At 29.3% G+C, this 16,508-nt stretch overlaps 1 protein-coding gene across 1 annotated transcript in view; it reads right to left on the minus strand.

Annotated features, from left to right (window-relative positions):
* The window catches only part of LOC106779936 (secoisolariciresinol dehydrogenase-like), a 12,625-nt gene extending 4,469 nt beyond the window's left edge, over positions 1-8,156 (minus strand). The window contains exons 1-2 of the mRNA XM_014668157.2: positions 8,056-8,156; positions 7,476-7,937 (exon numbers count right to left, since the gene is read on the minus strand). Of these exons, the coding sequence (XP_014523643.1) occupies positions 7,476-7,937; positions 8,056-8,096 (503 nt within the window). The 5' untranslated portion in view covers positions 8,097-8,156. The remainder of the gene's footprint in view (positions 1-7,475; positions 7,938-8,055) is intronic.
* Between the last annotated feature and the right edge of the window lie 8,352 nt (positions 8,157-16,508).

The following is a 16,508-nucleotide window of genomic DNA, read 5'->3' on the forward strand; positions in this document are numbered from 1 at the left end:
TCCCAAGGGTCCAAGCTCCACTGCAGCGTTTCGCACCAGCCCCACAACGCCATGCTTCGAGCACGTGTAAGCGTGCGAAGCCATGCCACCTATGCGACCACACACGCTCGCGGTGGTGATTATGCTGCCACGTCGAGAAGGGGCCATCACTCTCGCCGCATGCTTCACTCCGAGGAAGACGCCAACTAAGTTGACGTTAATAACTTCCTGGAAATCGGACATTCTGTTGTGCATAATGTTGGGGTTCCACACTCCTATGGTCCCTGCATTGTTGTGCATGATGTCTAGTTTTCCGAACCTAGAAACGGCAGTGTCCACGGCACGTTGCACGTGTTCCTCCTTTGTGACGTCGCAGTGAACGTAGAAGGAAGATTCTATGTCCTTGGAAACTGAGTGACCTAATTCGTCTTGGATATCAGCGATGAGGACTTTGGCTCCGTGCTTTGCCATCAGTCTGGCCGTACACTCCCCTATGCCACTTGCTCCGCCTGTGATCAACGCCACCTTCCCTTCTAATCTGTTTTCCAAATTGTGTTTAACAACTCAAATCACAGTTAGGATGGATAATTGTTTTTACTATGACAAAAAGGAAAATGGTGGTGAAGAGATGTTGGGTTGGTTGGGTTGAGATACCTTCTGGCTAGTGCAGAGGAGACTAGTGAAACACTTCCCATTATTCTTGCAGTTCTTTGTTTTTCAAGCACAGCTTCTTCGGTGAGGTGTGATACGTTTCTCTTTCTGCCACTTCTCGTATTTATACAAAAGAGTGTCCTGATATTTGATGTAGTAAGTTAAAAAAAAAAACTTTCATTTGATACTTTAATAATCACCAAATAAAGATTTGATGGCAAGTTAAGTTTCATTCTCACAGATTTTATTGCTTGCTTACATGTCTACATGATGCCCACACTTTTTTAATTATTGTAGTTGTTCTGATGCGTAAAGTTTCTTTAGTACTGTATCCATGAAGACCAATATATATATATATATATATATATATATATATATATATATATATATATATATATATATATATATATATATATAATATTGTGTAATTGTATGCTCCGAACATATTTTTTTCAGATTATGTTTTTTTACGGTTTTGGACCTCCACCTCTTCATTTTTTTTATTTTTTTTATATTACAAAAATAATCTTTTATATATTTTATAATTTACTTTTTTAACCTTCTTTTATTTAATTAATATTAGATTTCTTACTTTTCCACTTTCAATTTCACTTCCTCCCTCACCGGTAATACAGCGCCTCCACCTTTTCACTCCCTCCCTTACGGTAACACAGCACTCCCACCTTCTAGATATGTTTCCTTTCATTCTCGTTTTCATTTTTTTTAACCTCTGACTTCCAACTCCTTTATTTGTGCATTTCGTGGTGGTGCGGCCTGGGTGTGCAACGGTGTGGCCTGTGTGTGCGGCGGTGCGGTGGTGCGGTGGTGCTTCGTTTCTGCCGGTTGGTCTTCGAGAGGTTAGTTTTTCGTCTCTTCTTTCGTCGCTTGATAGAGAAGCTTTCGTTCGTTTGGGTTTCTTCTTCCGCATGTTGCTGGTTTCTGCCACTCTGCATCAGAGCTTATTTTTTCTTTTAGTTTCTTGAGTGTTGTCTTGATTTCTGGTTGTTTTTTTTAAAATGTATGTAACAGCGTTTCAGTTATGTGCGTGAGGTTTCTAGTTTTTGTGTTTTTCTGTGTGAGGATTTATGGGTGCTAGGAGGGAGAATATGGATATCCGTCGACGGACATTGACATCCGTTTCATGTCCAAACAGATGTGCAACATCCGTTTATGCCTCGATTTTTATTTATTTTAGTTTTTAGTTTATTTTCTCAAGTAATTTTATTTTACTTTTTTATTTTCAAAAAATTTTGTTACGTAATTATTTTATTTGAATTTTTTTATTTTATTAGTTTATTGTATTTTTAATTAATTTATAAAGTATTTAAATTTATTGTTTTTTCGTAATGTTATTTAATTATATCTAAATTAAAATTATTTTAGTTAATGAAATAATTATTATTAAATTATTGAAAAATATGATTAATTTAATGAAATAATTATTAATTTACTTAAGGATATAATAGGAATATAAATAAAAGATAAAAATATAAATAAAAAAAAAAAGATAAAAGTGGGATGGAAGGGTGAAGGACCAAAACGTGGAGGTGCAGGGATCAATGTCCTTTTTTTAAAATACTCAAACATACCTTTCTAACTATTTATTTAAGTAATCATTGATAACACATGAGAATTTGTTATTCATAAAGTTAAATTCTTAAGGGTGAATAATAACTTTCATTTTTTTTTTCACTCATTTTTTGAATGAGGAATCCAAAAAATATGTCGAATTCGGTTTTGAAATTTACGATTTTCTAATGCGGAAATGGAGAACCATTTAGTGTCCAGAGTGTAATTTTATTTTAAGACTTTAGATATATATTTTAATTTGAACTTCTAACATTTGATAATTATACAATACGGATCGAACGGTCTAGATTAGGATGTCCGTTCACCATGTTGAGCGAGATGTGATAGTTTACTCGGACACGGAAAGCATACCAAACAGGACGTGATCGGGACGTCTGTCTGGGATGATTGGTTTGCCAATAAATCGTCCGACCAAGTGCAAAGATCAACGTTAAACATGATTAAGGTAAAACGTGATTAGAAGTATTGGGCCAGCCATTGGATCGTGATTAGGAAAATGTTCCGACTTTGGGGTCAATACAACTCCAATCGCCTACACAATTTGCCTTCAAGACGTCCGGTTTCACCTCCAGTGTTTTCGTAGAGATAGAGAGAGAAAGTGAGAGCTGAAGTAAATGCGTAGTAAATGTAATCAACTACCTCACACCTTTGACTCCTATTTATAGTTTTCGCCATGGGCCTATTATTAGCGAAATCCTAATCACGACCCAATGGCTGGCCCAATACTTCTAATCACGTTTTGCCTTAATCCTTTTTAACGTTGACCTTTGCACTTGATCGGACGGTTTATTGGCAAACCGATCATCCCAGACGGTTTATTGGCAAACCGATCATCCCAGACGGTTTATTGGCAAACCGATCATCCCAGACGGACGTTCTGATCACGTCCTGTTTGGTATGCTTTCCGTGTCCAAGTAAAATAGTGCATCGCACTCAACATGTTGAACGGACGTCCTAATCTAGACCGTCTAATCCGTATGATACAATAATATTTTTAATCAACATAAATTTTGTCAGAATAAATTGTAACTTGATTTTGATATAATAATAAAAAGTCAATTTTAAATCTAATTTAACTTTATAAAACTATTTATAAAATGAAATTTGTTTAATTGAATTTTTTTTAAGATGCATGTAAAACTTACAACAAAATTCAATATTTCAAAAAATCTTCAATGTAAGCATTTCACAAAATTAGTTTTTTAAAGATTATGGAAAAGATACTTTAGTTAGGTAATTTTCTTAAATAAATATTTTTATTAAAATTCAACCAAACACAGGAGAACCAAAAGTGGAAAGAAAAAAATATCAAATTGCACAAATATAGTAATATTATTGATGATGATGCCAGAGAAACGCAAATAAGTCCATGTGTATTTTGGATATTTTATTGGCTTTTATTTGTCTAAGGATCGAAACGTAAAGCATCTTACCATATATTATTTTATTTTTCTCTCCAAGTTTGTTTTTGTTTTTTTTGGACGATTAGATTGAAAGTAAGAATGATCAATGAATTCATTTTTGTCATGTTTTGGAATTATTAGTTTGAAAATAAGAATGATAAATAAATTCCTTTTTGTCCATATTTCTTTGAACATGTTATGATTTTGATGGAGAAGCTGTATTAATTAAATATATACACTTTTCTGAAACTGTTTGTTTAAATTGTATTTATATATGTTTGGTTTTCATACCGAGTTAATATTTATTTTTCATCTTTTACAAGAAAATAAAAATTTAGCTTTTAAGTATTAGCATGAGTCAAATTATAATTGTGAGGACTGAGAAAATTAGAAGTGGAGAAAGACAGGTGACTGTAAGGGAGTGGATCGTTCGTTTTTTATGGTAGTATATAAATGGAGTTTCAAATTTTCGTGTCATTCTATGCAATGCATTTACTTTCTTTTCTTTTCTCCTCCATCTCTCTACAATTCTCCTCTTTCTCTCTATAACTTCTTATCTTCTTCTTCTTCTTCTGATTATCATTCAGGCAGCGCCTGAGTCTTCCTGGTGTCAAGAGTTTCGTTTGCACCGATCAAGTTGTTGTTTTAAGCTGGTAAGTTCAAATCTTTTGTCTTTTTGAAGAATTCTTCATTTTCTTTCACATGCAAGCAGTGTGTGCTCTTGTGTGTGTTCATTAGCCTTTCATCTTGATTTTAATTCCGTTTCGGGTTTGGTGGATGGCTTATTTCGCCAAATCTGAATTTTGTAGACATCTCTAGGAGTTTCGTGCATTCTAAGCAAAGTTCGAGAAGTGTCCATTTCTTTGAGGTAAGGGAAGTAAGTAATTTAATTATGTTTTTCTGTGTTTGGAATTTATGTTTGAATGTTTGCATGTATGAATAATTGGATGTTAGATGAAATTTTGTATGAATGAAACATGTGAACGTGATCGAGTGTTCTGCGGAAAAGGGTTCAGTCTGTTCTGTTTTTGAGGAAGTGAATAGGTGAAAATGAACGTTTAAGGTTAAGGGTGAAATTGGGTGGTAAGGTATCTCTAAGCACGTTTAATTGAACCTATTAGAACATTCTAGTTTTTCAAAAACGAGTCGAAAGTGAGAAATTAGATTTTTGGTCTTTGAGTTCTTAATTCTGCATAATTTAGGTGAAATATGTTAGGGGATTCTTTTGATTGATGTTATGAAGGTTTAGGTATATTTGGGTAGGTTTGAATTGATTTATAATTCGAGATTTGAGGATTTGGAGTTGGGAAAAATATTCTGATTTAGTTAAGTTAGGCGTTGTTCATAATTTTGTAAGAGTTCCGCAGAATTATGTAGAACGTTGAGTGTTTACTGTTGGCCACTCGGCCTTGTCATGTGTTCAGTCATTAACTGGGTTGGGTCTCTTTAGAGTCTTACCCGTTCATGACCGTTCGGTCTTAGGTGGGTGTTCGGTCTCTTAACTGTATTCGGTCTTAACTGTGTTCGGTCTCTTATGACCCTTAACTGTTAAATATTGTACGGTCACTTCAGTGATCGGTCTAAGCTATAAGCATTCGGTCTATGTTTTTAAGAGTTCGGTTTGAGCTATGAGGGTTCGGTTTCAGCTCTTAGGGTTTGAGCTAAGCTCTTAGTACTCGGTTTTCTCTAGTAGTCGATCAGTAATAGTATTCGGCTATTTCTTCAGTCCTATCTCTATGGGTAGTGAGAAACCGTTCGATCTCTAATGTTCACAGTGTGTTCGGCCTTATATGTTGTTACCATTGTGGTTTAATAATTTGTTTAATCCAGTTATATGAATAATGGAGTGGATGTTTTTATAAAGTATTATGTTACAACTGATATGAAAGAGAATTCCAAGGAGGAATGTCTCAATGGTTGTTTATGAATATGGTGTTATGTATGAATATGGACAGTGAAATCCACTGCGTTCATCCTGACATTATAAATTATTACCAATTCTCAAGTAGAGATGGGTAAGTCATGTCGTGAGAATAACAGGAGGCCCTAGCCTAGGGGGGTCCTACGGTGAGTTATAACAGGTTAACCCCATGTGGCAACTGAGGGTGTTCCAGTTACTACACCCTTGGGAGTATGAACGGTCTCAAGCTACATATTCATACTAGTCCGAACGATCAAAGTATAGTGTTCAATCATAACAAGCTGATATTAAATATATATATATATATATATATATATATATATATATATATATATATATATATATATATATATGTTGGGTGTGGATGCATGTATTATGTGTTTGTTGAATTGTATGTTCTATGAGGTTAATTAAATTACTCTAGCTTACCCTATGTCTTGTCTTATGTTGTCTGTTTGGTCGTCCTCTTCATTGCAATGATCATCATGTGGATGTGAGCAGAAGGTGATGAGTACTCATTGGAGCAGGTGCTGAGCGAGGATCTTCTAGCTGCTTAGTTAGGACTGTTCGGTTTATAAGGGTGTTGTATAACCGTTTGGTTTGTTCATATGTTTTGTATCAGGCAAAATTTTTATTTTGTAAAGTTTTTAATTTTATAGTTATTTTGGATAAAATACTTTAACAACTCATGGATGACTGATCTATCATATTATTACATGTGATTAATCTTTAATATAGTTTTATACTATATTTTGGCATGTTACAATAATACTATTTACATTGGTTTAACCGATTTTAATGTGATATTAAAAATGTTAATTTAATAAAAAACTAAAAAAAATGTAAAATTATTTTTAAATGTGTATTATATAAATATTTATGTTAATGTTTGTTATAGAGTATTAATTTTATTTATTTTAACATGTATATTGATTTAAAATTACATTTAATATAAAAAAGAATTAAAATAAAGTTAGTGTTATTATAACTAACAAATAATTTAATTTTTAATTTTAATATTTTATTTATTTAAATTAATATCAGTTAAGTGTATACTAAATATGAATATAAGAAAACCAAAATAAACGTGGATTTAACAAGTATTAATCTTATTTATTTTTAACACTTTATTTATTGAAGTTAATATTTATATAATACAAATTAATTATTAAAAAATTACTATTTATAAAGTTAGTATGAGTTCATTTATTTTAATATTTTTGTTTATTTAAGTTAAAGTTGATTAAAAGCGATAAGTTATATATTATTAACCTGTGTATTTTTTTTTAATGGTCATTGATCATAAGTTACTTTTAATTTGAAGGTTTAAATTTAATTTAAAAATTCATATCTAAATATGACAAATCAGGAAATGTAAATATGACAAATCAGGAAATGTAAAATATAAAATCAGGAAATATTAGTAACTGATGTAAAATAACTCTTTTTATTGTAGAATTGATCAACATAACATGTGTTATAGTAGTCAAAGGATAGAAACATAAGAAAGCAATTACCTTCAATAATAACTTTCTTTACCATTACAAGCACAGCTTAACGAAGTAGGCTGGTGAGTGTTATTCAAAACAGCGATTGAAACAATCAAAACCACAAAAAAGACCTAAACTTTTGACTCAAACGCACACATACCAGCATTCACCACAGTAAAACCTCCATCTACAACGAGATCATGACCACTAACATACCTGGACTCATCACTCGCCAAGTAAACCACAGCTTCAGCCACATCTTGCGCTTTCACAGTAACACCTTTCAGATTCGAATAAAGTGCAGCAATACCCTCATCATCAGTGTTCAGAAACTTCTTACTCATCACCGTTGGAACTCCGTAAGGAGACACACAGTTCACACGTATTCCCAAGGCTCCAAGCTCCACTGCAGCGTTTCGCACCAGCCCCACAACGCCATGCTTCGAGCACGTGTAAGCGTGCGAAGCCGCGCCACCTATGCGTCCACACACGCTTGCAGTGGCGATTATGCTGCCACCTCGAGAAGGGATCATTACCCTCGCCGCATGCTTCATTCCGAGGAAGACGCCGACCAAGTTCACGTTAATCACTTCCTGGAAATCGGAAATTTTGTTGTGTATAATGCTGGGGTTCCACACTTCTATGGTCCCTGCATTGTTGTGCATGATATCTAGTTTCCCGAACCTAGAAACGGCTGTGTTCACTGCATGTTCCACGTGCTCCTCTTTTGTGACGTCGCAGTGGACGTAGACGGAGGAGTCTATTTCCTTGGAAACTGAGTGACCTAATTCGTCTTGGATATCAGCGATGACTACTTTGGCTCCATGCTTCGCCATCAGTCTCGCCGTACTCTCCCCTATGCCACTTGCTCCGCCTGTGATCAACGCCACCTTCCCTTCTAATCTGTTTTCCAAATTGTGTTTAACAGCTCAAATCACAGTTACGATGGATATATAATTGCATTTTAAATTAGAAACAAGAAAATGGTGACGGGTTTTTGGATTGGTTTGAGTTGAGATACCTTCTGGCAACTGCAGAGGAGACTAGCGAAAAACTTCCCATGACTCTTGTATCTGCTGCTGAAGCTCTCACTCACTGTTTTTTCTCAGATTTGAAAGGTTGCATATGTTCCAGCGCCACACGAAGACGAAGAGAGTGGCTTTACCTATTGCCTTTTATCATGACACTGACACTGACAATGTTATGACGACAATGCTCAAAATCACATCACGTTAAAGAAAATGTTAAATTGAAACAAAATTGTAAATAAAAACACATCATTTACTTCTAATTAAATTTTTCAATTTGCTAATAAATTTAGATTGAATGATGAGAGTGGAAATGAATGAATTTGGAAAAAAAAAACGTAAGTAAAATTGTTTAGATAAAGGAAAAAGTAATGTGAAATAAAAGAAATTAAGAAAAAAGTTTATAAAAATTTGAGTGATGTAATTGGTTTGATTGATATAATAATTAGATTTTAAAAAATTATTATAAAGGTTATTATAATTTAAGAATTTTAATTTACTTCTATTACTATTTTAATGTTGTTATTTTTATTGTTCATGTTTAAAATTATAAATAATTTATTAACTTTTACACAGCATTATTTCTTGGAAAATGATATTTTGACATCAATTTTTGACACTATTTTGACACTGCATACGTGTCAAAACGTGGTTGGACAATTTCAAATTAGAAAAAACTGAGACAAGAACATATTTGAAAGAAAAAAATCAAAGTTTTTTTAAAAATTTAAAATCGTCCAACCATATTTTAACCTGTGTACAGTGTTAAAATGATGTCAAAATATCATTTTTCTTATTTCTTACCTTTCCTTGCAAATCAGATGAAAAGAAAGTCTGACACACAAGTTCATCTCATTGCTATTTTATTAGTTTCTTATTCATTTTTTTTTTTAACTTTCCGTGTAAGTTTTCTGTTTGACACAATGCACCTGGATACAAACAGATTTCAAAATTTTTTATGAGTAATAATACCATGATATATTTTTACTCATTTAACACATAAGGGTAAAATAATTTAAAAAGTATAAAGTTTTGTAGTTTTTCAAAAAAAAAAAAATAAAAAGTAAATAAAGATAGTATCAAATAAATGTAAAAAATTTAAGTGTATCAAAAAATATTTTTTTTTATTTTTATTGCACACTTTATTAACTTTCTTTGACTCATATTTCTCAGTAGCTATTACTTTGGTACCTTTCAAAGTATCTCTTGATAACTAAAAGTTTTCAACTTTATCATCGTTTTTACAATTTTTAGTGGTTATTCGACAGAACTCAATCACCATCTTCATAATCTCAGACTCTCACTCAAACATTTCTCCACGTTTGCCCCATTCTTTGGGAAAGAGACACCAATACCAAAAATAATTAAACATCTTTTATAAACTAAAGCTATTTTTCTCTAAATTAGTTCATGTTTTGTTTTCGAATAAATAAACCATATTTTCATAGAAATTATCATATATTTAAAGTATTATTTATTTTAGAATCTGTGTTTCGTCACATTTTTATTTTTAAAAGATATACCAGAGGTTGAAAGGAGTAACAAAAATTTTTGAGTTCGATTGCAGTGGATAAGCGAACAATGATCTTGACCACAGTATACTGACATCGCAGGTCATCTGGGAGACAACCTTGTATGAGCATATTGGCCACTGAATGCTCTTTTTATCATTTGAAAGCCATAAGAAGAAGATGAAGGAAGCCTCTGAACACGAGATTAAGCAAGAAATTTATTTGTTGTTTTTTTACTTTTGAAACATTTGTCAATAAATCTGTCAATAACAAGTTATATAATTACAATAGATTTTACTGACTAATTAACCAGTTAATAATACATATTTTATTTATTTATGAATATTTTTTATAGATTAATAAATTTTAATTATCAACAAATTTATTGATAGATTTTTTTCATCGATCAGTTAAATTTCAATTATCGACGAATTTATTGATAAATTTTTATATTAATAATAAATTTGTCAATAATTTAAATTTAAAAATTCATCGATAATTCAAATTTAATGAAAGATTTAATTCTATAGGTAAAATTTTGTCAATAATACCAATAATTTTTGTATTGTAATAACACTGAAATCCACAAAAGCAAACGATACCATATCACTTTTTTATTTTTTTTGTCTCATTTATCTTCCTCCTTTAAAGATGTCACGATGAGCATTTATAACATGGAGCCCAAGACTTACAATGAAGCCATCAAAGATCTAATTTAGAAGAAAGAAATGGAAGTCTAGCTTGATGCCTTAAGTTAAAACAAGATGTGGACTCTTACTTCCCTTTCACCTAATTGCAACACAATTGGATGCAAGTTGGCCTATAATCTAAAATAAAAAGTTGATGGTTTTGTGGAACAACATAAGACACACTTAATAGTCAAAGGTTACACTTAACTCGAGGGCATTGACTTTTATGATACGTATGCTCGTTGCAAAATTAACATTAATCTATATGATTTGATCTATTGTTGTTATTATAAGTTGGAAGCTAACACAATTGGATATCAATAATGCATTCCTTTATGGAGATTTAGGCGAAACCATTTATATGAAAGTTTCACCTAGTCTAAATACTAAAAACCGAACAGGTTTGCCAATTACATAAGTTTTCAATTACATAAGTTTTTATTGGTTTAAAATAGAGATGTAGGTCATAGTATCACTACAAAAGTTCACGAAATTATCGATGGAATTTTACCAATAGATTTATATCTTCTGGTAAATTTGAATTGTCCACGAAATATATCGATGAATTTTGAAATTATAATTATCGACAGATTTTACTGATGGATTCATTACTGACATATTAATTCGTCAATAATGAATCCCTTGGTAATTCATATTTTATTTATCGACGAATTTTTATGTAGTCAAATTCGTCAATAATTTGTATTTTATTTATAAACAAATTAATTGTCGATAAATCTTTCGATAATTCATATTTTATTTACTGACAAAAAAATCTATTACTAAATCTGTCAGAAATTATCGACGAAAAAATATGTCGATAAATTCGTCGATAATTCATATTTTATTTATCGACGAAAAAAACCATCGACAAATCCTCAGTAAAATGAGCGAAAATTTTCCCTCCTAAATAGTTGGCAGGTGCATAAGTGAAAGAAAGTTTCTCATTCGCAAAGATCTATTGTGGTGGTTTATGTTGGAGGTGCACAACTTTTGTTTCTTCCATGACAAGGCACGCTGGTACGTCTTGAGGAGGTCATCTGGTGGTGCTTCTCACAGTTAGGGTTCACCATGGAGGACAACTGTGGTTTGATGGTGATGAAGATTATGGTTGTGGCGCAAGGACAAACTCACAATCCCCGGTGGTTCTAGTTGAAGGAGCAATGAAGGAGATGGACGTGGCTGTGCGATTTGTTTTTTCCAACGCTGTTGGCATGGTGGTCAGCGTAGAGGAGGCCATGGTTGCGGTGGGTCATAATTTTGCTATGATTCTTGGAGCTGCTGGAACGAACAATGGTGAAGCGAAGTAGGGTAGCATGAAATAGGGTTTTGTTGAAAGTTCGTCGAAGTCATTATGGTGTGCTTCACTACTAAAAAAATGAAATCCTAAAAAAAATAGAAGAAAGAGAAATGAGGAAGAAAATGAACCAAATTGTGGAATTTACCAAAGCACTTTTATGTATTTACTGACAGATTTCTTCTTCGATAATTACCAATTGATTTAAAATTTTATCGGTAAATATTACCGACTGCGTTCCTACCGATAAATTTAGGTTTATTGGTAATCCTTCGAAAAAAAACTATTTCTGATAAATTTTACGTTTCAGACAAATTTTGACTATCACTAATACATTTGTTTCTTGTAGTGTGTGCAAAACTCTTTACCTTCCTTTTGAGTCATGGTTTTAATCAAACTTCTGCTGATAATTCTCTCTTCATTAAACTTACTCATTCACTCATTACAGTGCTTGTAGTTTATCGGAATCCACACTCTTTCACCAGTTGAGTATTACACATTCGGAATCATTGTCTTACTTTCAAAAATGAACCACAACACTACTTTAAAAAAAAATTAGTTTAAACTCTTAGTTAATTCTTGTGTTTGTTCAAAAACTCAATCAAGTCATCAAATTTTAATTAGTTTCAATTTGATCCTTAATTTTGAATTATGATGTATATTAATTATTTTCATTAGTACATTACTAATGACATTAATGCATGTGTTACGTGTAAATTTAAGTTTTTTTTGTTTTTTTTTTTAAAAAAATGTCAAATGAAGATCTTGTCACGTGACAAAGATGTTATATTGTTATTGTAATATTTTTATTAAATATTTTTAACAATATTAAGTTTATTTAAATTTGTATTTCACATTAAATTTTATTTAAATTTTGTTTCAACTATTTATATCAAAATTTTTGTGCAATAGTTAAAGTTGGTTTTAGAATAATAATATAATAAATTGAGATGTAAAATTTTAAAAAAAAATTCAATAATTTAAAATAAATTATATTTAAAATTTTAAAACAAAATTCAATTTAAATTATTAATTTAAATAAACCCTAATATTATTAAAAATATTAATTTTAATAAAAATATTATTATATCAATTATAACATTTATGTCAAAATTAAATTAATCTTAATTTAAAAAAGATCAAACTGTTCCAGTTTAAAAAAATGAAACCGAATTGATAATAAATATAAATAAAATAATTAAATTAAGATTTTTTACTTACATTTGTTCTAATACTAACACGTGATTGTCACTTTCATGTTACGGAATCTCTTTTTTAAAACAAAATAAACAAATTAAAAAATAAAAAATTCCAAAAACACGTAAAACATGAATTAATGTCATTAAATATTGTTCTAACAAAAAAAAACTCAATTAAAAAAAAACTAGTGAGATAATTAATCCAATTAAGATTTTCAAATAACATAGAAGACAAACTGATTATTTATAAAACAAAAAAAAAATCCCTATCAAATCGTGTGACAAGTCACAATCTTATAAAAAAACATGAAAAATATGACAATAAACAAGATTCTGAACATAAATAAATAAAAAATTAAAAATTGCACTACCAAAAGTTAAAAAGACAATTAAAATATAATAAAATTTTTGCTATGAAATTTGACCTTAAGTGAGATAAAGAAAGTCCCTATCATATCAAATCGTGTGACAAATCACAATCCTATAAAAAAACATGAAAAATATGACAATAAACAAGATTTTAAACGATAAATAAATAAAAATTAAAAATAACATTACTAATGTTAAAAAAAAATTAAAATATGATTAAATATGTTTTTAGTACTAAACTATTAAGCGATTTTGTTTTTAATCTTTGTTTCAAATTAAGGTATTTTTTGGTCTTTCTTCTTTAGGAAATCATAATTTTTTATTCTAAAAAACTAACAGTGTTAAAAAGAAAGTGAACTAACTAATAGTAGAGTGTCACGTCATTTTTTTTTTCTGATACTGAGTCAATCTGTCTCTCACCGTTCGGTCACCATTCAGTCACCATCACTATTCAGTAATCATAATTGTTCAGTCATTACCAATATCATTCGGCATTATTGTACGGTGAGGGACAAATTGACTCAGTGTCAGAAAAAAAAATGATGTGACACTCCACGGTTAGCTAGCTCAGCTTCTTTTTAGCACAGTTAGTTTTTGAAGACGAAAAATTATAGTTTCAAGGACCCACAAATACCTTAATTTAAAAAAGAAATTAAAAATAAAATCTTTTGATAGTTTAGAGACTAAAACATATTTAATCCATTAAAATATAATAAAATTTTGCGATGAAATTTGACTTTAAGTGAGATAAAGAAAATTGAAAGGAAAAAATCGTATTTTGAGAAAGGATCTTTTAATTTTAAAGTGGTCTTTCTTACTACGAAATCATTTTAATAAAATTTATCCATAGATATTTTTATACATAGCTACACCATTGTTATGAATTTGTCTGAAAATTATCATTTTAATTCTTAATTAAGCTATAAGCATAGTAAATAATATGGCATCATTAGACATTAGTTATCTATAAATATTGGAGACTAATAATAATTATGTAATTTATTTTCGAATAAAAATTAAAGATCTTTTTTAAAATAAAAAAAATCTACATAATTTACAAGAATTAAGAAAATGGTCTTACGTTTCATCAGAATGAAAAAAGCTTTACAGGTGGAAAGTCAAAAGATGAATGTGTAATGATTTACTGAATACAGCTCATTCATAATGTACATAAGGAAAAGTCATAAGTATCCCCAATGCCTTTTCTAGATATTTTTTATTTAAACAATCACTAAAATATATTTTTTCTCCGTATGATATTTCTTCTTTTTGTGTTTTGATATCTGATTATTTTATTTACTTTATATCCCATTATTATTATTATTATTATTATTATTATTATTATTATTAATATAACTTTGATAGCTATTGGATCCTAATAAATTTATTAAAATAATATATATTGTTAAGATTAATTGCTGTATTTGAGCTATTTTCTTTTTAAATATCAATTTTATTGTTTTTAAAATATGTTTTAAAAGACTGAAGTAGAAAATATATTTAAATTGTTTTTATTGCTAAGTTATGTGAACTTCTTACATATATAAGAACAATAACTTTAATGAACTATTAAAAAATTGTGATAATATTTTTTCAATAAAAACAATCAAAACATTCCTATGGTATCATTCTCACAAAATCAAATGATCTGGACCATTTTTTACTAATATTTATAAAAAAATTACGGAGCTTATTATCATCTTTTTTTTATCTTATTAAGAAGTCATTTCACAGCTTAATTTAATCTCAAACTAGTTACATTTTTATTTATATTAAAAAAATAATTTAAAAAGTCTTAAAAAATTAATATCTCATACTTTTCATTAGAATATATTATATATTTTAATTTCTAGAATTTTAAACACCAAACATTACCTTAAAATATTTTAACAAAGATACCCAATTTTTTAAGTAATAGTATATTATTATTCTTATACTTTTAATGTACATATAATTTTAATTTTTCAGAATTTTAAACACCAAGCTTTACATTCAAATATTTCAACAATGATAACCATTTTTTAATGAAAACAATTATAACTTTAAACTTAAATAAAAAAAGTTAATTATAATTAGACACTAACTTAAATTATATGATACTTTTATTATTATTTGAAAAAGTAATGAAATGACAATATCTTAATAACTATTACTAAGAAAATATATTTGTATGAAAATCCTTAAAAATTTTAGGGTTAAATATATTTTTAGTCCCTATACTTTTGAACGATTTTAGTTTTAATCTATTTCCAAACTAAGGTACAATTTAGTTCTTCAATTTTATAAAACTCTGGTTTTAGTCATTTTTAACTTTATTTCCTGTTTCAAACACGTTTCATTGTAGTATTTGGATTGTTTACATCGTTTGACACATTTTTGCTTCAATGTTAACTGTGAAACGCGTTTGAAACAGCAAATAAAATTAAAAAAATTTGATAAAAAGGACTAAAACCAGAGTAAAAACATATTTAACCCAAAATTTAAATAGTATGGTGGAATTTCTATAAAAATTTATTATACGTATCACTTAAATAATTAAAAAACTTAGAAATAAAATATAAAATAAAGTATTTTAGGACCTAAGAAAAAAGTTTATTTAAGATAAACATTCTACAATATATTTCAGAAAGAAATTTCTGAAAATATAGAAATTTTAACAATATATTTAAATCACGATCAATTATTTCTTTTCGTACTCTAGTGTGAATTGTCAGATAGTAGTGTGAAAAGGGAAAAAATCTAAGGTATCTAAATTTACAATTAAAATTCAAAAGATTATTCTTGCACGATGCTCTCATTATATGCGTGGCATTTGAGATAGGATATAATTAATATAAAGTAATTGAAAAAATGGTACACTATTTTAAATGTGTCGGCCAAACCACAATTAAAAGAGATATATGGCTTTAGTGGTTTCGAGTGGGTAAAGCACCAACATATATAATAAACTAGAAATGAAAGATTATAATCAATATGTGTAACATTTTTCTTTCTTTGGAGATAAATATTTATTATATTTTAATTTATTTGAAATAAAAGCGTTTTTAAAGGATATATAATATAATTTTTCCTTCCATTGGAAATTCCCAATATATATATATATAGTTTGGACATAAGGTATTATATATATATATATATATATATATATATATATATATATATATATATATATATATATATATATATATATATTACAAAAGAGAAGAAACAAAATAACATTTTATAGAATTTAGTTTAAAAATACATAATAATTACATCCTCAATTCAAACAAGAAATCAAACATATTTATAACATCAGACTTGACCATTTAGATACGTGTATTGATATCAAACTATGACAAGTTGTACACTTGGAACACTTTGTCCCTTTAAGCTACTATA

Source organism: Vigna radiata, chromosome 2 (assembly GCF_000741045.1).
Source record: "Vigna radiata var. radiata cultivar VC1973A chromosome 2, Vradiata_ver6, whole genome shotgun sequence".
NCBI classification, from domain to species: Eukaryota; Viridiplantae; Streptophyta; class Magnoliopsida; order Fabales; family Fabaceae; genus Vigna; species Vigna radiata.